The sequence below is a fragment of the Arachis hypogaea genome, chromosome 2, assembly GCF_003086295.3.
Source record: "Arachis hypogaea cultivar Tifrunner chromosome 2, arahy.Tifrunner.gnm2.J5K5, whole genome shotgun sequence".
NCBI lineage: Eukaryota > Viridiplantae > Streptophyta > Magnoliopsida > Fabales > Fabaceae > Arachis > Arachis hypogaea.
In genome coordinates this window covers 100,316,397-100,339,140 of record NC_092037.1, presented here as the reverse complement: position 1 = coordinate 100,339,140, position 22,744 = coordinate 100,316,397, and the positions used below count along the sequence as shown (strand labels likewise).

The 22,744-nt window shown below is 37.3% G+C and overlaps 2 protein-coding genes across 16 annotated transcripts; both read left to right on the top strand.

The window, feature by feature from the left end:
- Positions 1-2,605: 2,605 nt before the first annotated feature.
- LOC112757051 (putative disease resistance RPP13-like protein 1) lies at positions 2,606-7,789 on the top strand. Of its 12 annotated transcripts, XM_072221929.1 has the most exons (6): positions 2,606-6,011; positions 6,215-6,303; positions 6,540-6,697; positions 6,852-6,921; positions 7,030-7,112; positions 7,393-7,789. In XM_072221929.1, the coding sequence occupies exon 1, from the start codon at positions 2,902-2,904 to the stop codon at positions 4,861-4,863; it is 1,962 nt and encodes a 653-aa protein (XP_072078030.1). In that variant the 5' UTR covers positions 2,606-2,901; the 3' UTR covers positions 4,864-6,011; positions 6,215-6,303; positions 6,540-6,697; positions 6,852-6,921; positions 7,030-7,112; positions 7,393-7,789. The 12 variants fall into 12 exon arrangements, with proteins under 12 accessions (XP_072078030.1, XP_072078024.1, XP_072078027.1 ...); XM_072221923.1 differs by lacking the exon at positions 6,540-6,697; XM_072221926.1 differs by lacking the exon at positions 6,540-6,697 and having other exon boundaries at positions 7,321-7,789.
- Positions 7,790-10,006: 2,217 nt separating this feature from the next.
- Positions 10,007-15,645, top strand: LOC112757026 (putative disease resistance RPP13-like protein 1). 4 transcript variants are annotated; one of them, XM_025805627.3, is made up of 5 exons: positions 10,007-13,800; positions 14,020-14,120; positions 14,690-14,759; positions 14,868-14,950; positions 15,215-15,645. In XM_025805627.3, the coding sequence occupies exons 1-2, from the start codon at positions 10,209-10,211 to the stop codon at positions 14,022-14,024; spliced, it is 3,597 nt and encodes a 1,198-aa protein (XP_025661412.1). In that variant the 5' UTR covers positions 10,007-10,208; the 3' UTR covers positions 14,025-14,120; positions 14,690-14,759; positions 14,868-14,950; positions 15,215-15,645. The 4 variants fall into 4 exon arrangements, with proteins under 4 accessions (XP_025661412.1, XP_025661417.1, XP_025661429.1 ...); XM_025805632.3 differs by having other exon boundaries at positions 10,048-13,800; positions 14,020-14,148; XM_025805644.3 differs by having other exon boundaries at positions 10,048-13,800; positions 14,020-14,148; positions 14,863-14,950.
- The last annotated feature ends 7,099 nt before the right edge of the window (positions 15,646-22,744 follow it).

Sequence of the window (22,744 nt, the reverse complement as noted above, 5' to 3'; positions counted from 1 at the left end):
AGCTCATGCTCTCCATACCAAAAATGGAAGAAGATGATCTTGGTAAGAGGAAGAAGATCTCAGAGGCATGGCTCGTCTCTGCTTTATGTTCACTCATCACAGGAGGTAGCTAAGGAGGCTACGTGAAGAAGGAAGCAAAAGTGGAGCAAGAAGAGCTGTCATACATCAAGAGTGCATTAAGGGCTAGGAATTCTTCTAGGAGTGCAAGTCAAGATGGATGGCTCGGATTGGTGAAGCTTGGTATAAAGGGAAGACACAGAGGTAATTGCATGTTGGGTTTTACATTCGGTTATCTCTCCTCTCTCTCTGGCCGAACCGGTTTGCATGAAGAAGAAGAAGTTTAGCTTGGTTTACCAGTTCCAACTGTGGAGGCTTCCCTTTCTATAAATAAGGGAGAACAGCCAGGGTTTGAAGTAAGGAAAAGAGTGAAAGCACAGTGTTTCTATAGCTACCTAAGCTAACAGAAGTTCTTCTCCTTCAATGTTTTCTGTTTTGTAATTTTCTGTTTAATTTTGTCTGTCTTGAGTCTCATGGAAAAAGACAAACAGTGAGATTTGTAAGAAAAAGTCATAGAACGGAAAAAAGGCAGAGTATACAAAATTAAAAGAAAAAGCCATAGAAGTCCTAGAGATCTTTTGTACATCTGTATTGTATTTCATGATTCTGTGGGAATCCTGTTACAAGTTGGGTTAGCACTTAGCAGTTGAAAGCTTGACAGTAACCAAGTCAAGTTCAGGATTGGGGTTTAGATTCTGGACTTGTCCCGGATAGGAAGGGTAGTTCCTAGGGAGAATTGGTGTATGTAATCATGATGATTATAGTGAAATTCCATCATTGTTGTGATGGAGACTTGATGTAGGCTGCATCGCACTTGGCAGCTGAACCAGGATACTTCGTGGTGTGATTTTCTATCTCTCTTCTATTCCATTTCTGTTTCTGCTGCATAGGAGATAAAACTAAAAAATATCTCTTGCTTGGTTACGAGATAAAAAGAAAAAGTCTCCTGGCTAGATACGAAACAAAAAGTAAAAAATCTCCAGAAGTTGTTTCAAGGACAGCAAGTGTTATTAAGTGAAAAAGGGGACTAAGATTCAACCCCCTTCTCTTAGCCTCTGATGCTAGGTGGGAGACAACCCACCATGGTATGATCGTTTTTTTTCATTTTTATTTAGTTTTATTTGTTTTCGAGTTTTATTTTATTTTATTGTATTGAACCTGGAATTTTGCATAACATTCATATTAGCATTGTATTCTACATACTGCATTATTAAAAAAAAAAAAGCACGCACACGACGCGGCAGCGTCGCTGACGCTGTGCGTTGTGAAGAAGAGATTTTTTTCAGGGAACCTTTTTAAACTAACTACGAATGCAAAATTTGTTTTGTAAGTTAAGAATTGTACCCTCTAGGCATATATTACTACTTAGTCTTGTATGATGTGTAATCCATGTACTAGCTATTACACTTCATAGTGAAAGGAGACCAATTGAAATAGAAGCGTTGGTGAATTAATCAAAACAATCTCAGACATTTTACCCTATCATATATAAAGTATTATTCTTTATGTAGCACAAAAACCAATCTAGAGAACTACCTACGTTTCTACACTTTTTTGTCTTTTTCTCCCTATAATTTCCTCCATTATTTTATCCGTATTTGCACAACCACCAATAGAGTATAGTAGTATTATTCGTTATTATTATAAGATCAATCAAAACATCTTCAACACATACTAATCAAATTAATTGTGAGGAAGACTAAGTCAATATCTTCTAGTTTGTCACAACCTGCTACCATTTCTCACTAACTTGTCCTTGTAAAAATAATAATCTAATATCCTAAAGCATCCACTCAGAAGGATCAAGGTAGATTCCCATCTCATTATATCAGCAAGTTCATGAAGGGGAAATTTGACAATAAAGCATGAATTTGTGTTGCCAAAAAAATTTGATGTTCTTAATGTTAAGAAGATTGTATTAGTAGCAATAACTTATAGTTCTTGAGACATGAATAAGGTGAACAGAGATGTAATTTACATTATTTTTCTTTTCTGTTTCATGAATTACCAATTTGCCATAAAAAGATAAACGTTGAACCATTCAACATTGCTGAACATAATCATAGTAAAAGTTCAGATTAATACTCAAAGTCTGAATATACATTTAGAAAGATATTACTGACATATTAGTCATTCATATAATATATTCAATTATGTATTATGTAAGCAGTTCGAGCCGTTTATTATCTAATCTCCTTTGAGTGCATTTCTTATTTAAATTGAAAGAGGCAGCCACGTAATAATGGTAGGTGTGAAAGTGGCATCATGTGGAAGAAAAAATCAAAAGCGTTCTACTAGATTATCACTATGTGTATTATCATTATCACAAGGGACAAAAACAAAAGCCAAGTTATTAGTAGTTGCTTTGTTTTAGGAAGGATTTTAAATTTTTGTATGTGGAGACAAGGTCTCACAAATAATTGAAATCAACGAAAACTACATGTTTAATTATTTATTAAATTATTATTTTATCTGCAAATGGTTTTAATTATCATGAAAGACCGTTCAAAGAAGTGTTAAAAAAAAATTCCACATGTACGACTTTTATTAACAAAATTTCCACACACTTCTCTTAATTATATTATTTATTCACAAGTTGTTTTAATTTAGATTGAAATACGACAAACACACTAACAAAGTGTTAAACAAATGAAAGGACAACACCAACAAAGTTGTCTGAATTTAGTCATTGCTTTGTTTTGGAAGAATTCTAAATGAAAAGACACTTCCCATAGCTTCTGTTTGAGAAAATCCAGAGACTAAATTACACTGCAAAGTGCCAACCCTTTCCATATCCATCGCCTTTCTTTCTTTCTCATCTTCTGCTGCAGTTGAGATTCAATCATGGCTACAAAACTTGATGGTGGAGCTTATCTCACTTCCTTTGTTGAAGCCGTTTTAGACAAGTTGTCTTCAATACTTGAAGATGACTCTGTCCTTGAAGGAAACTACTCTGCCCAGGAGTTGGTTGGAAGGTTGGAGAAAAGTCTGTATGATGTTGGACCTGTTCTTGATGATGCTGAGCTGAAGCAGTTCACTGACAAGAGAGTCAAGAAGTGGCTTGTTGATCTCCAAGATGCTCTCTATATGGCCGATGACTTGCTCGATGAGCTCTCCACTCAGGCCGCTATCGCTGCCACTCAAACGGATCCAGGTAACTCTTCTTCCCGGTCTCGTGTTGTTGATTCATATATTGAAGACAGTGGTGATATGGAAAAAATAGTTGGTACACTAGAGTCTGTTGTAGCAAAGAAAAATTATCATCGTCTGAAAGAATGCGCCAGGGTGGACATGTCGTCATGGAGAACTCCATCTACATCTATCGTTGTAAGTTCTGACATATTTGGTCGGGACAAAGACAAGGAGGAAATAATCAAATTGCTGTTAGATGATACTCGTCATGCTGAATCACCTGTGACTGTGATCCCCATTGTGGGTATGGGTGGAATAGGAAAAACTACTCTGGCTCAACTGGTTTACAGTGGTGTCCAAGTGGTGGAAAAATTTGATACAAGATTATGGGTGTGTGTAGCTGAAAATTCCGATCCTGTTCATGTTACAAGGACAATAATAGCGGCACTAGATTCCCGTCCTTGTAGCATGGACAATTTTGATTTTCTTCAATCTGATTTGAAGAAAACGTTGTCAGGAAAGACATTCTTAGTTGTTTTGGATGATGTCTGGCATGATCAACTGGACACATGGGAAGATTTCTTGAAACCTTTTCGGGTTGGAAATACTGTAAGTAAAATTCTCTTAACAACCCGTAGTGAAAAGGTTGCTTCTGTGTTCGCAGCTCCTAATCGACATTATCAACTAAGTTTATTGTCAGATGAATATTGTTGGTCAGTGTTTTTGAAGCATTCATGTATTTTTACTAATTCTGAACAATATGCAACTCTAGAACCAATTGGTAGAAAAATTGTTGCAAAGTGTAAGGGATTACCTTTGGCTGTGAAGACACTTGGAGGCTTACTGCGCAATAAGTATAATGTAAGGGATTGGGAGAATATACTTGAAAGTGAAATTTGGGAACTCCCGGAAGATGAAAGTAAGATTGTTCCTGCATTAAGAGCTAGCTATCACTACCTCCCTTCACATTTAAAGCGGTGCTTTGTTTATTGCTCATTGTATCCTGAAGATTTTCAATTTGACAAAGATGAATTAATCTTGTTGTGGATGGCTGAAGGTCTCTTACAACCAATGGAAAAAAACACATTAGAAGATATTGGTTGTGCATATTTTGATGAATTAGTTGCAAGATCATTTTTTCAACTTTCTAGTGCTGGTGTTGGGTTATTTGTAATGCACGATCTCATGCATGATCTAGCAACGTTTTTTGCTGGAAAATTCCTTTCCAGAGTCAACAAATTTGGCAATCCACACATGGCAGACAGCAAAACCCGTCATTTATCATATAATCGGGGTCGAATCTCAAAATTTCCAGAGGCTTATAATGGAGCAATATACATGAGAACATTTCTACCTGTTGATGTTCAATCAAATGATATTGAATGTGATTTTTGGCTAAAACAATTAAAGTGTTTAAGAGTTTTGTCATTTCGTGGCTTTAAAATCCTGTCATTGCCTAATTCAATAGGTGAGTTGATCCATTTGCGTTATTTGGATCTCTCCAAAACACCTATTGTCACATTGCCTGAATCATTGTGTAGATTATACAATCTCCAAACTTTGAAGTTGAGGGATTGTTATGACCTTGAGATGCTTCCCAGCCGCATGCAAGATCTCGTGAACCTATGCCATCTTGATATTAGGGGAGCTGATAGTTTAAAAGAGATGCCATAAGTTAAAGCATCTGAGCTTCTTAAGTGGTTATATTGTCGGGGAACAAGTGGAGAATGGGATAAGAGGATTGGGAGCACTTGACAATCTTCATGGCTCACTTTGCATTTCCAACTTAGAAAATGTGAACCACAGCAGTGAAGCTTTGGAGGCAAAGATGGGTAACAAGAAGCACATCATCATTTTAGAGTTGAGATGGCTTCTAGAAGATGATGATGACAATGATGAGGATGATTGTGGTGATGGTGGTGGTGATACTGTTGATGTTGAAAAAGAGAGAGATATACTTGAGAAGTTACAACCTCACCGAAACTTGAAGGAGTTAGCAATTTATAGTTACAGGGGTAAAACATTCCCCGATTGGTTAGGCCTTCCTTGCTACTCCAATATGACTAAATTGAGTATGCATTTTTGTAAGAATTGCCGTCAGGTTCCTTCACTGGGACAGTTACCCTCTCTGCAGCATCTGGTGATAGGTGGACTTGATGGGTTGGAGAGAATTGGTGGTGAGTTTTACAACAACGCTGAATCATCTCATCAGGGCACACCCTTCAGATCTCTGGAGACTCTGGTATTCGGTTTAATGCCTCGCTGGCGAGAGTGGCGTATTCCTGATGACTTTGATGGATTTTCGAAACTTAAAACCCTTTCAATAGAAGAGTGTCCGGTGTTAAGAGGAGATCTGCCAGCTCACCTTCCGGCTCTCGAGGAATTGGAGATATGGGAATGCCCAGAAATGGATTGTTTTGGAGAGAAGTGCCTCCCGCCGAGCTTGACAACTCTTCGGATCAGTAAATGTGAGAAACTAGAGAGGTGGATAACATCCAATGGTTTGCAGAGTGAAGGCCTTACCCATCTTATCGTTGAAAAATGGAAAGAAGTTAAGTGGTTCCCAGGAGAGGGTTGCCTTCCTGCTTCCCTCCAGTCTCTAGAATTGTCGTACTTTTCAAATCTGGAAACGCTAGACTGCAACGGCCTTCACCATCTCACCTCGCTCCAACAATTAACAATTTCAGACTGTCCAAAGCTGGAGAATATCACACAACAAAACCTGCCTGCCTCCATATCAAATCTCCTCATCAAGGGAAAATGTCCGTTGACGAGGAAGCTGGAAGAGATGAACGACGACCCACGTATTCAATGCCAAACAGGTAACTGTTTTTGCTCTCATCTTCCCTAAACTCACTGCACACCCTCCAATTAGAATGCTAATTCTTCGCAACATACTTCCTCATTCCCTTGTTAATATGTCAAACCAATTTTTTCCCTTAATTTTTAATTTCTCTTTTCATTCTTAGCCATTTATCTGTGCCTTAGCTATGATTTCACTTAAAATTTGTACGGTTGATTGCAGAATGGTACGACTACGATTATCCTGATTTCTGAATTTCCACCATTTCTGCAACATGCAAGGATTCTGTCTGTGAGTATGTTATGGAGGAGGTGCGTTTGTACTTTATGAAATACATTATTCTCTTTGATTTGCAAACTTATACCAATTTTCCAATTACGAAAACAGAACATAGTTTAGCTATGCTATTGAATTTCACTCTTCTATTTCTGTCAGATTTGAGTTCATAGAATTTTGCTTTTTATTTTTTAATTTTTGGACTTTGTTTATCTCATAGAATTCTCTTATGTGTTGTTTATCTGATTTTTTGGACTTTGTTTAAACCAAGGTTCTTGAAGTGAGAAAGACCCACAAATTCAATCCAAAGCTATGACAAATGCAATTAGGAAGCAAACGGCTTACTTACTTATGTCATCAAATTTCAATTCTTTATTTATATTTTTGTGTCATTTTGGGTACTTCCAAGACAAGTAATGGATTCTGAAGGTGCTCCAATTTTTAATTCAATCTGACAAGTTTATTTTTTTGTCCCCGCATACTCTTGCATTGGGTCTTCCTTATTTGGCCTCATCAAATTCTATTATGTGATACTATATGGTTTGTAAGTGCTAAATGAAATGTTGGCTTTCATTTATAATAGGGAAGAATCAAGAGTCAATATTAATACATGACCAATGCAAGTTGAGAATTGGGGTGCACTGATATCAAAGGTAACATATGGAAATTATAATTGTTTCTTTGCGTTGATGTTACTTAAGAATGCCTCCTACTTGTTCATTGTTTCCATCTAATTATACTTGTCTCTGTTTGAAATGCAGAGTCTAAAATTGTAAGAAATTCGTAGATATGGCAATGCAAGCATTCAATCAAAACCAGTGCTTGTTGTAAAACACCTCCAGACGTATGTTGACTTCATCTATTTTAAATGGATAACTGCAACAGAATTTCTCATCTCTAGTTTATAAGTCATAATATGCAAAATTTCGGTTCCCATGCTGTAGTACAAAAATTAAATTGATTGAATATATGTGTATAAGCAAATGTTCTAGCTCCATTGCTTGATGTTTTCATCTTTCATAAAACAAATGTTCTACTTGCTAATCTGGCAGCATTGTGCAGCGCTATGCTTCCTCTTATAATACAAATCCATTTTTATTCTACACTGGTTTCTCATTATCCAGACCCGGAAATTCGATATACATTTCTTCTCTGGAATTGCCCTTCATTCAAGCTTCGTGATCAAACACCTCAGGTTCCCAAGTTTGTTTTATTCTCTGACTGGCTTGGCTGCATTTCACTGAAAGCCTCTTCCATACTGCACGGCCTACAAAGTTTTCGTTTGCTGAAGGAGGTTTGCTGCCTAACTTGATGGAGCTTTGTATTAGAGAATGTGAAAAACTAATTAACCCCCTATTCTGTATTATATATTAAGTCAGGGTGTTAGTTTCTGTTTTAACATTTAAGCTTCCTTTTTAAGTCTGTTTTGGAATTCTTTCTTTATAGGCTAGTTCCGTGCCTTATACAAGGTTCCCCCTTTGTATCTTGTGTGTAATCAATGAATGAGGTTATTCAGTTTCATATCATTTCTCTCACATAGTCTTGAAACTCTTTCTTTCTACACATATTTTGTTCTACCCTAAGTTAATAATTTTAGGCATTTATCATCCTCTTAGTCTTTTATGCTGCAATTCATATGCTAATTCTTAGAATTCATAGTGACAGGAAGCCAATTGAAACAGAAGCTTCCAAACCACTACCCAAACATTTTAAGGTTGAATTCAGAATGTTAAGACAGAAAATTAAATAAATAAATAAACAAAGGATAAGAAAAAGTTGGTTGTCAAGTGCACATTTTATTTTTATATGCCGGCACACATTTTTTTATTTTAGTAAATTTAAAATTAAGTTTTTTTAAATTTAAGAAAACCTGTTGTGCTTCAAGTGTAAGTAAGTAAATCTCATATCAGTAAACTTGGATTAAATAAAGTATATATTTAAAAGATTAATAAACCCATTGCACCAGAGATTTCCCTCCCTAATCATATGAAGTAATCTTCAGCTGTATTGTAACAACTGTCTCACATCTAATTTACAACTGACATGGTTATATTTCAATTGTTTGCTGCTCTATCTAAACGAAGTTCACAACAACACTGTCTTACTATTCTCAACATGGTTTCCGAAAGACTCATTTCTTTTGCTTGTTCTTTTTCTATTTGACATTTGCCAGTTTCTTGCTTAGAATAAAAACATATATTATAATAATAATAATAACAAGAGAGTAAATAGTCAAATACAATGTTACTTTTTCATTTTCATATATTTATTGTTAAAATGATTATCTTATTGGTCAATATATTGTGTCTATCATAAGCTAATATATTTTTCGTTCTTGCTGATGATTCTATTTAACCTTTCAGTTACTTGTCTCACACATATCAGTTACTATGTTAGCTTAATTATTGCTAATAAGCAAGTGAAATGTTGATAATTTCCATATTTCATTCCTTTTATTGAAATTGCATCTTTATTTAGGGTCTTGCTAACAACTTGTATCTTGATTTTGATAATCTAAGTAATATTTTTCTTCAATGTTCATTACAGTATTCTTAATGTAAATCTTGCGATTTCATCTGATTTTTCGCGTGTTCTGATTATAAGATGATAAATTCACCATGAACTAAATGTTCCCTAGAAAGATAGAAGCCTACAACTCATAATGGGGAACTCAGGACATTATATATGAAGAGAAGAGTGATAGGTAGATTTCCAAGTAATAAGAAAGATAATTCTGTTGGCCTGAATTTTTTTTCTATATATAAAGTTAAGATATATTGATTTTAAAGGCCTTACATAAAGGATAATAAACCTAGTGGTGAAATTACGACGAAATAAGTTTTAGATTGAAATGTAAATTCAGCTTTGTGTTTGACTGTTTTGGTTCTACTTTCTGTTTTGTAAGAGTTTTCTGTTTTCTGTTTTCTGTTTACTTGCCCTTCTTAGCTTCTGTTATGTGTTATCTGCTATAAATAGAAAGCCTTGAAAGAATGTAACAGATTGGTTTCATAGTGAAAAAAATTGAGGAAGTTCAGTATTTGCTTCCCTTTCTTCTTTCACAATCATCTTCTTCATCTTCAATTAGTGTTTATATGATTCTGCATAATTTAAGAGTGGACTTCAAAGGGTCTGTAGCAGCAACAGGATTTGGTCTTCCCAACAAAACCAAAAAGAAATAAATTAATAGACAAAATTACCAACATAATATATATACATACATATACACTTTCCTAGAGTAGAATTACATAGATTAGTCTTGTGACCATGTCCGTGTGAATGTTATAACATGAAGCTTTTTCTTGTCTTTTTTTTAATAAGTTCTTTTGAATTGTTTACACCACCTTGTGAAGGTGGGTTTCGAGACTTACCAAAAAACATAAAAGAGTAGCGTATAATATAATATAGAGGCTTATCGTTGATGATAATTCATTTTTTTTTAATGAGACAAATTGAGAAGGACTGAAGGAGAGAAAGAAAGAAGAGAGAGTTGACTTTTTCCACTATTTAATAATTAGCTAGCCATGTGAGAACTGAGGAATATATAAAATAAATAGAGATAATATTCTGCACATGGAGTAACTTGATTTTGCGATTATGCTATCGGTATGCCAACTACTATATTGTTTATTTAATTACTTGTATATATTTTGTTGAGCTATGTACGTAACTGGTATCACCTAATTTATGCGTCTCATGTTTTCAATTAATTATTATACAATATTCAGCATTGTAACAAATGTCTTAGCACTACATAAATATAAGACTCGGCAAAGAACGTTGTTAGTGCACTGTGCACCTTAAACACTTGAGATCCCTTGTGCTTGAGAAGTTCATCTACATTTAGCAATCTAGCTCCAACAATTTTCCTCATTACCTTACAATCCTTCTTTCTTTTTCTCTTTGTTGTGATCTCATCATCTCCTGAACTTGAGCCTCAATCATGGCTGCAAAACTTGAGGGTAGAGCTTATCTGTTTTGCTTTGTTGATGCTATTTTGAACAAGCTGTCTTCACTCGATGTCAACTCAACCCCAACAGCAAAGAAGTTAGCTGACCAGAAGTTGCTTCAAAGGCTGAGGAACAGTCTCCGTGCCACTCGACTTGTACTTGATGATGCAGAGCAGAAGCAGATCAGAGACCAAGAAGCCAATAAATGGCTTGTGGATCTCCAAGATGCTCTCTATTTGGCTGATGACTTGTTGGATGAACTCTCCACTAAAGCTGCCACTGCCACTCCTCCTCAAAGGGATCCAGGTAACTCATCTTACCATTATCGCTATGCTGTTGATTCAGTGGTGGAATATAGTGATGGTGATGAGATAAGGATAGTAGAGAGCATGCAAGACATAGTTGATAAACTAGAGTCTATCGTTGAGGAGAAAGATGATCTTGGTCTAAAACAAGAGCTTGTCGAAGATCCAAAAGACATGTCATGGAGAATTCAATCATCCCTGGTTGAATCTTCTGATATATATGGCAGGAACGATGACAAAGAGGCAATCATAAAATTGTTGTTAGACGACACTTGCGATGATAAATTGTCTGTGATCTCTATAGAAGGTATAGGTGGAATTGGAAAGACTACTTTGGCTCAGTTGGTTTACAACGATGCCAGAGTGAAGGAGAAGTTTGCCATTAAAGCATGGGTGTGTGTTGCTACTAGATTTGATCCTATTAGTGTTTCAAAGGCTATAATAGAGGAAATAACTTCTCTTTGTAACATGGTTAACTTGAATTCACTTCAAACTCAATTGAAGGAAAAGTTAACACAGAAGACATTCTTAGTTGTCTTAGATGATGTTTGGGATAATCAGCAAAATTTGTGGGACAATTTTCTAAAACCATTTTTGAGTGGGAATAAAGGAAGTAAAATTCTTTTAACTACTCGCAATAAAAATGTTGATTCTGTAGTGTCAAATGCAAATCTACATTACAAACTAGATATATTGTCTCCCAATGATTGTTGGTCATTATTTTTGAAACATTCATCTCTTTCTACTAATTCTAGACAATATGTAATCCTAGAAAAAATTGGTAAAAAAATTGTTGAAAAGTGTAAGGGATTACCTTTGGCTTTAAAGACACTTGGGGGTTTATTGCGCAATGAAGAAAATGAGGAATATTGGGAGAAAACACTGAAAAGTGAAATTTGGGAGCTTCCGAAAGACAAGAGTGAGATTATTCCTGCATTAAGAGTTAGTTATCACTATCTTCCTTCACATTTAAAGCGGTGCTTTGTTTATTGCTCATTATATCCTGAGGATTATCAATTTGACAAAGACGAATTGATTTTGTTGTGGATGGCTGAAGATTTGGTACAACCAATAGAAAATTACACATTAGAAAATATTGGTTGTGCATATTTTGATGAATTAGTTGCAAGGTCATTTTTTCAGTCTTCTAGTAAAAATGTTAGCTTATTTGTAATGCATGATCTCATGCATGATTTAGCAACATTCTTTGCTGGAAAGTTCTATTTCAGTGTTAGAGAATTTGGAGACTGCCAAAAAATTTGCAGCAAAACTCGTCATTTGTCATATATGGTAAATCCTCGTGATCCAATATTAAGACTTGAAGAGGCCTATAAGGGAGCAATACATATGAGAACTTTTTTAGATGTACATTTTTCTCATCAGCCTTATGGTTCAATTAAGTTAGAAAGTGATTCTTGGCTCTTCCACTTACATATGAGGTGTTTAAGAGTTTTGTCATTTAAATCTTTTTCTATTGAGTCATTGCCGGATTCAATAGGTGAGTTGATCCATTTGCATTATTTGGATCTCTCGTACACACCTATTTTGACATTGCCTGAGTCTTTGTGTAAAGTATACAATCTTCAAACGTTGAAGTTGAGGTATTGTGATAAGCTAGCGATGCTTCCAAGTCGCATACAGGAACTTGTGAACCTGCGTCATCTTGATATCAGAGGCACTTATTGTTTGAAAGAGATGCCGAAGGGAATGAGCAAGTTAAAGCATCTGAACTTGTTAAGTGATTATATTGTGGGAAAGCATGAGGAGAACGGGATAAGAGAATTGGGAGCACTTGACAATCTTCATGGCTCACTTTGCATCTCCAAGTTAGAGAATGTCAACAACAGCCGCGAAGCTTTGGAGGCAAAGATGGGTAAGAAGAAGCACGTCATCATTTTAAAATTGAAATGGCGTAGAGAAGGTGATATTGTTGATGTTGAAACTGCAAGAGATATACTTGAGGAGTTACAACCTCACCGAAACTTGGAAGAGTTATCAATTGATGGTTATAGGGGTGAAATATTCCCCGATTGGTTGGGCCTTTCTTCCTACTCCAATGTAACCATATTGACTCTAAATCGTTGCAAGAATTGCCGTCAGGTTCCTTCACTGGGACAGTTACCCTCTCTGCAGTATCTGGAGATATTGGGACTTGAAGGGTTGGAGAGAATTGGCGGTGAGTTTCACAACAACGCTGAATCATCTCATCAGGGGACACCCTTCAGGTCTCTTCTAAGTCTGAGATTTGATAAAATGCATCGCTGGAGAGAGTGGCATATTCTTGATGAGATTGATGTATTTCCGAAACTTGAAAACCTTTCAATACGTGACTGTCCGGTGTTAAGTGGAGACCTGCCTGCTCACCTTCCAGTTCTGGAGCAACTTAGCATTGTTGGATGCGAAAAGCTTGCATGTTCACTGCCGAGAGCTCCCAAGCTTCACCAATTAACTGTAAAGGGTTCTGGGTTCTACAGGAATGCGGCACCGCATGAGGTATTAATCAAAGAAACCCAGCTGGCGAAGTCCGTACTAGAGTGCCTGCCCCATATCCAATCGCCGTGTTTCCAGGATTTGGAAATCCATGAGTGTTGGTCAGCAATATCAATTTCAGGAGATTATTTGCCCGATTCATTACAATTTCTGAGAATCTTGGATTGTTCAAAACTAACATTCTCAGAGCCACTGCAACACAAGTCTCTAACGCAGATAGACGTGACCCGGTGTGGTTCACTGACGTTGTTTCCATTGGGGGCCCTTCCAAATCTCAAGAAACTCTCAATCTCAAAATGCCGCCATTTAGTATCAGTGCCGGAGCTAGGCTTTGCTGCTCCCCACCTAGAGGAACTATATATGCAGGATTGCCCAGAAATGGATTGTTTTGGAAAGGAGTGCCTCCCGCCGAGCTTGACAACTCTTTGGATCAATAATTGCGAGAAAGTAGAGAGGTGGATAACATCAAAGGGTTTGCAGAGTGAAGGCCTTACCCATCTTATGCTTCATAAATGGAATGAAGTTAAGTGGTTCCCAAGAGAGGGTTGCCTTCCTGCTTCCCTCCAGTCTCTAGGCTTGTCGTGGTTTTCAAATCTGGAGACGCTAGACTGCAAGGGCCTTCACCAACTCTCCTTCCTCCAAACATTAACAATTGAATATTGTCCAAAGCTGGAGAATATCACACAACAAAACCTGCCTGCCTCCATATCAAAACTCCACATCTGGGGACAATCTCCTTTGAGGAGTAAGCTGGAAGAGATGAACGACCCACGGATTCAATTCGACACAGGTAATTGTTTTTGCTCTCATCTTCCCTAAACTCACTGCACGCTCTCCATTTACAATGCTAATTGTTCCCACGGTCCCACCAAACATTCTCATTCCCTTGTTAATATGCCAAACCAATTTTTCCCCTTAATTTTTTAATATATGTTTTCACTCTTAGATCTTAGCCATTTATCTGTACCTTAGCTACCGTTTCACTCCCAATTTCTATGGTTGATTGCAGCCTAGGAGGATCAGTTTTGTTGATTCTGATTTTCCACCATTTCTGCAACATGCAAGGATTCTGTCTATTAATATGTTATTGGTTCATTTCGTGAATCTCAGGTACTATTTGGGGTTTAACTCGGTGGAGGTGCGTTTGTACTTTATGAAATACATTATTCTCTTCGCTTTGCAAAGTCATAGCAATTTTCGAATTACCAAAACAGAACATACTTTAGTTATGCCATTAGATTTGAGTTTTCTGTTTCTGTCAGATTTGAGTTCATAGAATTTTGCTTTTTATTTTCAAATTTTTGGACTCTGTTTATCTCGTACAATTCTGTTATGTGATGCCTATCTGAAATTTTCATCTTTAATCCATAATGAGTAAACCAAGGTTCATGAAGAGATGAAAGACCCACAAATTCAATACGAAAGTTATGGCAAATGCAATTAGGAAGGAAACGGCTTACTTTACTTATGTCATCAGATTTCAATGTTTTATATTTGTGTCATTTTGGGTACTTCTGAGACAAGTAATAGATTTTGAAGATGCTGCAATTTTTTATTCAATTTTTTATATTTGTGTCCTCTTGCATTGGATCATCCTCATTTGACCTCATCAAATTCTATTATGTGTTACTATATGTTTTGTAAGTGCTAAATGAAATGTTGGCTTTCATTTATAATAGGGAAGAATCAAGAGTCAATATTAATACATGACCAATGCAAGTTGAGAATTGGGGTGCACTGATATCAAAGGTAACATACGGAAATTATAATTGTCTCTTTGCGTTGATGTTACCTAAGAATGCCTCCTACTTGTTCATTGTTTCCATCTAATTATACTTGTCTCTGTTTGAAGTGCAGAGTCTAAAATTGTAAGAAATTCGTAGATATGGCAATGCAAGCATTCAATGAAAACCAGTGCTTGTTGTAAAACGCCTCCAGAAGTATGTTGACTTCATCTATTTTAAATGGATAACTGCAACAGAATTTCTCATCTCTAGTTTAGAAGTCATAACATGCAAAACTTCAGTTCCCATGCTGTAGTACAAAAATTAAATTGATTGAATATATGTATATAAGCAAATGTTCTGGCTCCATTGCTTGACGCTTTCATCTTTCATAAAACAAATGTTCTACTTGCTAATCTGGCAGCCTTGTGCAGCACTATGCTTCCTCTTATAATAAAAATCCATTTTTGTTCTATACAGGCTTCTCATTATCCAGACCCAGAAATTCAATATACATTTCTTCTTTGGAATTGCCCTTCATTCAAGCTTCGTGATCAAACACCTCAGGTTCCCAAGTTTGTTTTACTCTCTGACTGGCTTGGCTGCATTCCACTGAAAGCCTCTTCCATAGAGCACGGCCTACAAAGTTTTCTTTTGTTGAAGGAGGTTTGCTGCCTAACTTGATGGAGCTTTGTATTATAGAATGTGAAAAACTAATTAACCCCCTATTCTGTATTATATAGTAAGTCAGGGTGTTAGTTTCTGTTTTAAGCTTCCTGTTTGAGTCTGTTTTGGAATTCTTTCTTTATAGGTTATTTCCGTACTTGGTCCCTTATACAAGGTTCCCCCTTTGTATCTTGTGTGTAATCATTGAATGAGGTTATTCAGTTTCATATCATTTCTCTCACAAAGTCTTGAAACTCTTTCTTTCTACATATATTTTGTTCTACCCTAAGTTAATAATTTTAGGCATTTATCATCCTCTTAGTCTTTTTTGCTGCAATTCATATGCTAATTCTTAGAATTCATAGTGACAGGAGGCCAATTGAAACAGAAGCTTCCAAACCACTACCCAAACTTTCTAAGGTTGAATTCAGAATGTTAAGACAAAATAAATAAATAAAGGATAAGAAAAAGTTGGTTGTCAAATGCACATTTTATTTTTATATGCTGGTACACATTTTTTTATTTTAGTAAATTTCAAATTAAGTTTTTTAAATTTCAGAAAAGCTGTTGTGTTTCAAGTGTATATATTTAATCCAAGTTTATTGATATGATATGAGATTTACTGATATTTAAAATTTTAGTAAATCTCATATCAGTAAACTTGGATTAAATAAAGTATATATTTAAAAGATTAATAAACCCATTGCACCAGAGTTTTCCCTCCCTAATCATATGAGGTAATCCTCAGCTGTAATGTAACAACTGTTTCACATCTAATATACAACTAACATAGTTATATTTCGATTGTTTGCTGCTCTATCTAAACGAAGTTCACAACATGACAACAACATTGTCTTACCTATTCTCAACATGGTTTTTGAAAGACTCATGTTTCTTTTGCTGTTCTTTTCTATCTGTGCCAATTTTTCTTTCTTGCTTAGAATAAAAACATAGATGATAATAATAATACTAACAAAAAAGTAAATAGTCAAATACAATGTTACTTTTTCTTTTTCATATATTTATTGTTAAAATGATTATCTTATTGGTGAATATATTGTGGCTATCATAAGCTAATATATATTTCGATCTTGTTGATGATTCTATTAAACCTTTCAATTACTTGTCTCACACATATCAGTTACTATTTTAGCTTAATTATTGCTAATAAGCAAGTGAAATGTTGGTAATTTTCTATATTTCATTCCTTTTATTGAAATTGCATCTTTAGGGTCTTGCTAACAACTTGTATCTTTTGATAATCTAAGTCATATTGAACGTCAATGTTTAATACAGTATTCTTAATGTAAATTTTGCGATTTCATCTGATATTTCGCATGTTCTGATCATAAGATGATAAATCCACCATGAACTCATATTGGGGAACTCAGGACATTATATATGAAGGGAAAAGTGATAAGCTAAGTAGATATCCAAGTAGTAATAATAATAATAATAATAATAATAATAATAATAATAATAATAATAATAATAATAATAATAATAATAATAATAATAATAATAATAATAATAATAATAATAATAATAATAATAATAATAATAATAATAATAATAATAATAATAATAAAAAAAAAAAAAAAAAAAAAAAAAAAAAAAAAAAAAAAAAAAAAAAAAAAAAAAAAAAAAAAAAAAAAAAAAAAAAAAAAAAAAAAAAAAAAAAAAATAATAATAATAATAATAATAATAATAATAATAATAATAAATAATAAAAAAAAAAAAAAAAAAAAAATAATAATAATAATAATAATAATAATAAATAATAATAATAAAATAATAATAATAATAATAATAATAATAATAATAATAATAATAATAATAATAATAATAATAATAATAATAATAATAATAATAATAATAATAATATATAATATAATAATAATAAATATAATAATAATAATAATAATATAATATAATAATAATAATAATAATAATAATAATAATAATAATAATAATAATAATAATAATAATAATAATAAAATAATAATAATAATAATAAAAAAAAAAAAAAAAAAAAAAAAAAAAAAAAAAAAAAAAAAAAAAAAAAAAAAAAAAAAAAAAAAAAAAAAAAAAAAAAAAAAAAAAAAAAAAAAAAAAAAAAAAAAAAAAAAAAAAAAATAATAATAATAATAATAATAATAATAATAATAATAATATAATAATAATAATAATAATAATAATAATAAATAATAATAATAATAATAATAATAATAATAATAATAATAATAATAATAATAATAATAATAATAAAATAACTCATTGCTGGAATTTGATTTTTTTTTTTTTGGTGGCTTGCTGGAATTTGATTATGATAGTGAAAAGTTATTTTTCCAAGTTTTATATAAACAAGACATAAGCTTGTTTTAATAAATATTTTATTTTATTTACTACATTATATACTAATCCAAAAGCCGTTTAGTTAATGTAGATAGAAATTTTAAAAAGTATAAAATAAAAAAGGCGTGTGAACAAATTCATGCAGGATATAAAGCAAAAGCATTCTCACTGCAACCCTGCTTTAGTGCTTTATAAGTCTTGACGTTTTGTATCTTTTTTGGTCCTACAATTACAAATCATCATTCTCTTATAACTATTATTTTTCTTGTACTGAAGGACGACGCCACCACCAAAACTTTCACCATTAGTTGTTTATACGTCAAAAGGTGGCATGTCATGTCCACATAATAAGCTGTACAAGATGTCTCTGGTACGGGTTGAGAGATGGATCGAGAACTTGCGGTTGAGGCAGGTGCCGGATCACTTGACTGGGGCAATGGGGAGAGGTACCTGCAAAGACACTCCGACGCTCGAGTCAGAATGGATCTGAGAGGTATAAGGTGTGTGGAATTGAATGAATACCTGGCGGGACTTGGGTCCTCTATTTATAGGCGATGGTGAATATCTTATCTTATCTTATTTGGCTAAGATAAGGGAGACGTTTGAATTCGAAAGTTGGTTATGAGCTCTAGAGGGCCGATTTCAGGCCTTCTAGAAGAAAGCGGTGGGTCGGACTCGGGAAGCTGGGTTCGGGTCTAACCTCGGGTCCGGGATCCGTAGCCTGGATTCGTAACAGTTGCCCCCGCAGCGGGAGAGCGAGCAAGGTCGGTCTGTCGCTGGGAGATATGGTCTTGACCGTGGGCTAGGTCTTTAGTTTTTCTCGGGTGGTCGTTTGGTTCTTTGGAAAGAGGTCGGTGTCTCGGACATGTTTTTGATCAAAATGCAGAAGATTCGTCTGACCGTTCTGGTCTGACGTGACTCTTCCGTGTCCGCTGCGTCCATTGCGTTCTTCCAGGCGTACTTTATTAGTTTCTTTTTTCGAGGGGGCATTTAATGTGAGGGGGCTTTGTTTTTCCAGGGGCACTTGCGTCATTTTATCTCTTTTTTAAAACCGTTTTGGTTTTCTCTCTTCATTTCCCTCGTCTGTTTCATTTCTCTTTAACTCCCTTCTCTAACAAAGATCTTTTTTCTTCCTTTCGCATTTTGTGGCTTGATCGAGCTTCTGCCGCGGCATTTCATTTTCTGGCTTATTCTCTGCATCATTTCTCTGCATCATCAGGTTGGCCTCCTTCTATTTCTTCTTGTTTCTCGTGTGATTTATGCTTTGTCTTTGTATTTTTTGTTTTGTCTCTACTTAGTGTAGTTTAGAATTGCTTCTGGTGTATGATGGTGTTGCATGGTGGTAGATAGTTCTATTGGGGTAGTGGGTTTTCATGAGGGATGAGCGCCACTGTGTAGTGATGTCTTGTTTGGTTTCCTCCACCGTTTTCTGCCGCGAGTTTTGGCTGATGGTGGTGCTCGTCGCTATTTTAGGTATGACTCATCGAAGGACTGAGGGTGTGAGGGCTCCGGTGGCCCCGGTGGGGGGTGTCCCTAACCTTTTTTCCTGGGTCACTAGTGATGTGTGGGGGACGCCGTCACGGATGACGGAGGCGGACCTCCAGCGGCTCCGTGATCAAGGGGCTGTTTGTGGGGGTGGCGACGCCGAACGCCACTACGAATTTTCTCTCCCTGGGGTTGACGAGAGGGTTTGCTATACCAACCTTGCTATACCAACCTTGACTCCACTACGAAGCGATGTTTACCCGTCTTGGTGTTCGGATCCCTTTTTCCCCATTCGTTCAGCAGTTGTTGAGCCGGTGCTCCGTGGCGCCGTCCCAGCTGCATCCGAATAGCTGGGCGGCGATACGGTCTTTTGAGTTAGTTTGTGAGTTTCTGGAGCTTCCTGCCTCGGTAAATGTCTTTCTTTTCCTCTTTTTGTGCACCCTTCTGACCAAGGAGGGAAAACACAAGAAGGGGTATATGTCTTTTAGGGCTCAGCCTCATCGCCGGGTCTTCGGGTTGTACGAAGATTTTTTTCACGGGTTTAAGAGTGGATATTTTAAAGTTCGTCCCGCGAGGGGGGTGTCATCCTTTTTGGTTGACATTGGAGGGTGAGCGGCGGTTCCCCACGTATTGGAATTTTGGGGCGGGGTCGTCCATTCTTACTCGGGTTACGCAGGAGTTCTTAACTTCGGAGGAGCGGGATGTCGCCCTTGTTCGGTGGCAATTGTTTGGGGAGCGTCCTCTTAATCCTCGGGACGTGATGGGTGACCTGGTTGCTTGTCGGTCTTATGTAGGTGTGTGAGCCGCTTCCCCCCCGTTTTTTTTTTTTTAGGGTTCCAAGTTTGGTACTTATGCTTTTCTATTCTTTTGCAGTTGAGATGGCTGGAGGTTTGACGACTCTTGCCCGGTTGAAGGCTCAACTGTCTCAGGGGACTTCTTCTAGCGGTACTCCTTCCACTCTGAACTCGCGACCCCCCGATGGTATGAGAACCGTTTCTGAGGATCTCGAGGGGTCGGGTTGGGGTGTGGAGGCTGAGCATGAGGTGATTGTGGTGTTGCCAGAAGGTGCTTCCCGGAAGCGGAAGCGGTCAGAGGATGTTGAAAGCGAGGATGTGGTGGAGGGGGAGGGCGCGATTCCGTCAGTGATGGATCGTCACTTTGACGCTCCTGCCTTTATTGACGAGTTCATCATGCCGGGCACGGAAGATTTCTTTCGTGAGTGTGATGTGACTTTTCAAGCTAAGTCTCTTTATCGATCTCTTCTTCGCTCTACTGTGATTATCCGGAAGGCCGAGCCTGTGATGGCTCAAGTGGGCCTTCTGGATAAGAAATTTTGCCAATCTCAGGCCGAGGTGGCTAGGTTGAAGGGGTTACTTGCTGATGCCGAGTCAGTGAGGGAGCGGGCTGTGAAGTCCTCCGAGGAATCTAGCGTCGAGATCCTTCGTCTTTCCGAGGTTGAGACTTCACTTTTGTCTCAACTTGGGGAAGAGCGGAGGAAGGCTTCGGATGCCGAATCCTGGACGGCCGTTCTCTTGGCAGAGGTCGGTATGTTGAAAGATGAGGTGGCCGGCTTGAAAGCAGAGGCCGTGGTTTTGAAAGAGGAAAAAGCTGTGTTGCTTGCTGATGTGAAGGAAGCTGTTGCTGCTACCGAGGAGACAATGAGGGCTCAAGCTTTAGTGTTGGCGCCTGGCGCGGACGTGTCTGTGATGGGAGCTTTCAAGACTGTCCGTGATGGCGAGATTGTCGACCTTGAGTACTTGTAACTATGAACTTTGTTTTGTTGTTTTAATGGGTTTTGGCCGTGTGGCCGTGTAATCCTAACTTCGTAGTTCGTTTTGCTCTATGGATTTTGGCCGTGTGGCCGTGTGGAACTTTGAAGTTTATTTCATTTGGGCCGTTTGGGCCTTTTTGTATATTCCGTTTTAAGCCGTTTTTTCTTTATCCCCTTTGTTTGGGTTAGCGGACCGTCGTGGGGTCTATTTTTGTGGATATCCGTATCTAGGGCCCGGGGGTTGATCGGTCCCCCGTGTTTTGGCCGTGTGTTTGTTCCGTGTTTAGGAAAATGGCTTTGATGGAATTTTATTGATGGTCGGACCTCGTTAAAACCCTCCGTTTATGGCGGGAAAGAGTACCCGGAATTAATACTTAAAAAACATAGGGAAATTTGCTGTACAAAAGACTAAGGGAAATAAAATAAAGCAGGAAATAAAATGGGGAAAGAACAACGTTAGGGGACGACCTAGGGGGTTCAGCCTAAGTGTGGTATCGTCGCAAGTTGGCGGCGTTCCATGTCCTCGGGACTTCGTTGCCGTTTAGCCGTTTAAGCTTGTATGCTCTTTTCTGATTACTGCTTTGATTCTGTATGGTCCTTCCCAGTTGGGGGTGAGTTTTCCTTCACCTGGGGTTGGAGCCCTGATGTCGTTTCGTCGTAGGACGAGGTCTTCGGGTGCGAATTCTCTTCGGATGACGCCGTGATTATACCTTAGGCTGATTCTTTGCTTAAGGTCTAGTTCCCTGATGTGGGCTATGCTTCTTGTCTCGTTGGTGAGATCTCGCTCTGCTTCTTCGTCGTGGCCCCCGACTGTTCTTCTTGGGCTAGGGTCTCCAATCTCTACCGGGATGACGGCTTCCACGCCGTATGTTAGTCGAAAAGGGGTTTCCCCTGTGGTCGTTTGAGTTGTTCGATATGACCATAAAACTGAGCCGAGTTCGTCGGCCCACAGCCCCTTGGCATCGTCGAGTCGCTTCTTTAGTCCTTTGACAATTATTTTGTTTGCGGATTCTACTTGCCCATTTGTTTGGGGGTGTTCTACCGAGCTGAAACGGTGGGATATATGCAAACCTTCTAGGAATTCTCTGAATTTCCTATCGGTGAATTGGGTTCCGTTATCCGAGATGATGATCTCGGGGATCCCGAATCGGGTTATGATTTGTTGCCAAAGGAACTTTCGGCATTGGGTCGCCGTGATGGAGGCCAGGGGTTCGGCTTCTATCCATTTAGTGTAATAGTCTATGGCGACGATGAGGTATCGGCGTTGACCAGGTGCCGTAGGGAAAGGTCCGACAAGGTCGATCCCCCAGGTGCCGAACGGACGCTCTGCCGATATGATGCTGAGCTGGTGTGGGGCGGCCTGGTGGATATTGGCATGTCTTTGGCATTTATCGCAGTTTTTTACCAACTGCATGGAGTCTCGGATGACCGTGGGCTAGAAGTAACCTGCCCTCATGATTTTTTGGGCTAGGGTTTTACCTCTGATGTGGTGGCCGCAACAACCTTCGTGGATTTCGCGGAGTATGTACTTCGTGTCCCCAGGTTCGACGCATTTGAGCAGGGGTTTCGAGAATCCGCGTTTGTATAGGTGTCCTCCGACGACTGTGTAGTTGGCGGCTTCCCTTTTTATCCGTTTTCCCTCTTTGGGGTCTTCTGGTAATGTTCCGTCGAGGAGGTACTGCAGGATAGGGTAGGTCCATGATCCTTGGCTGGAGAGTGTCGGGTAAGCATTA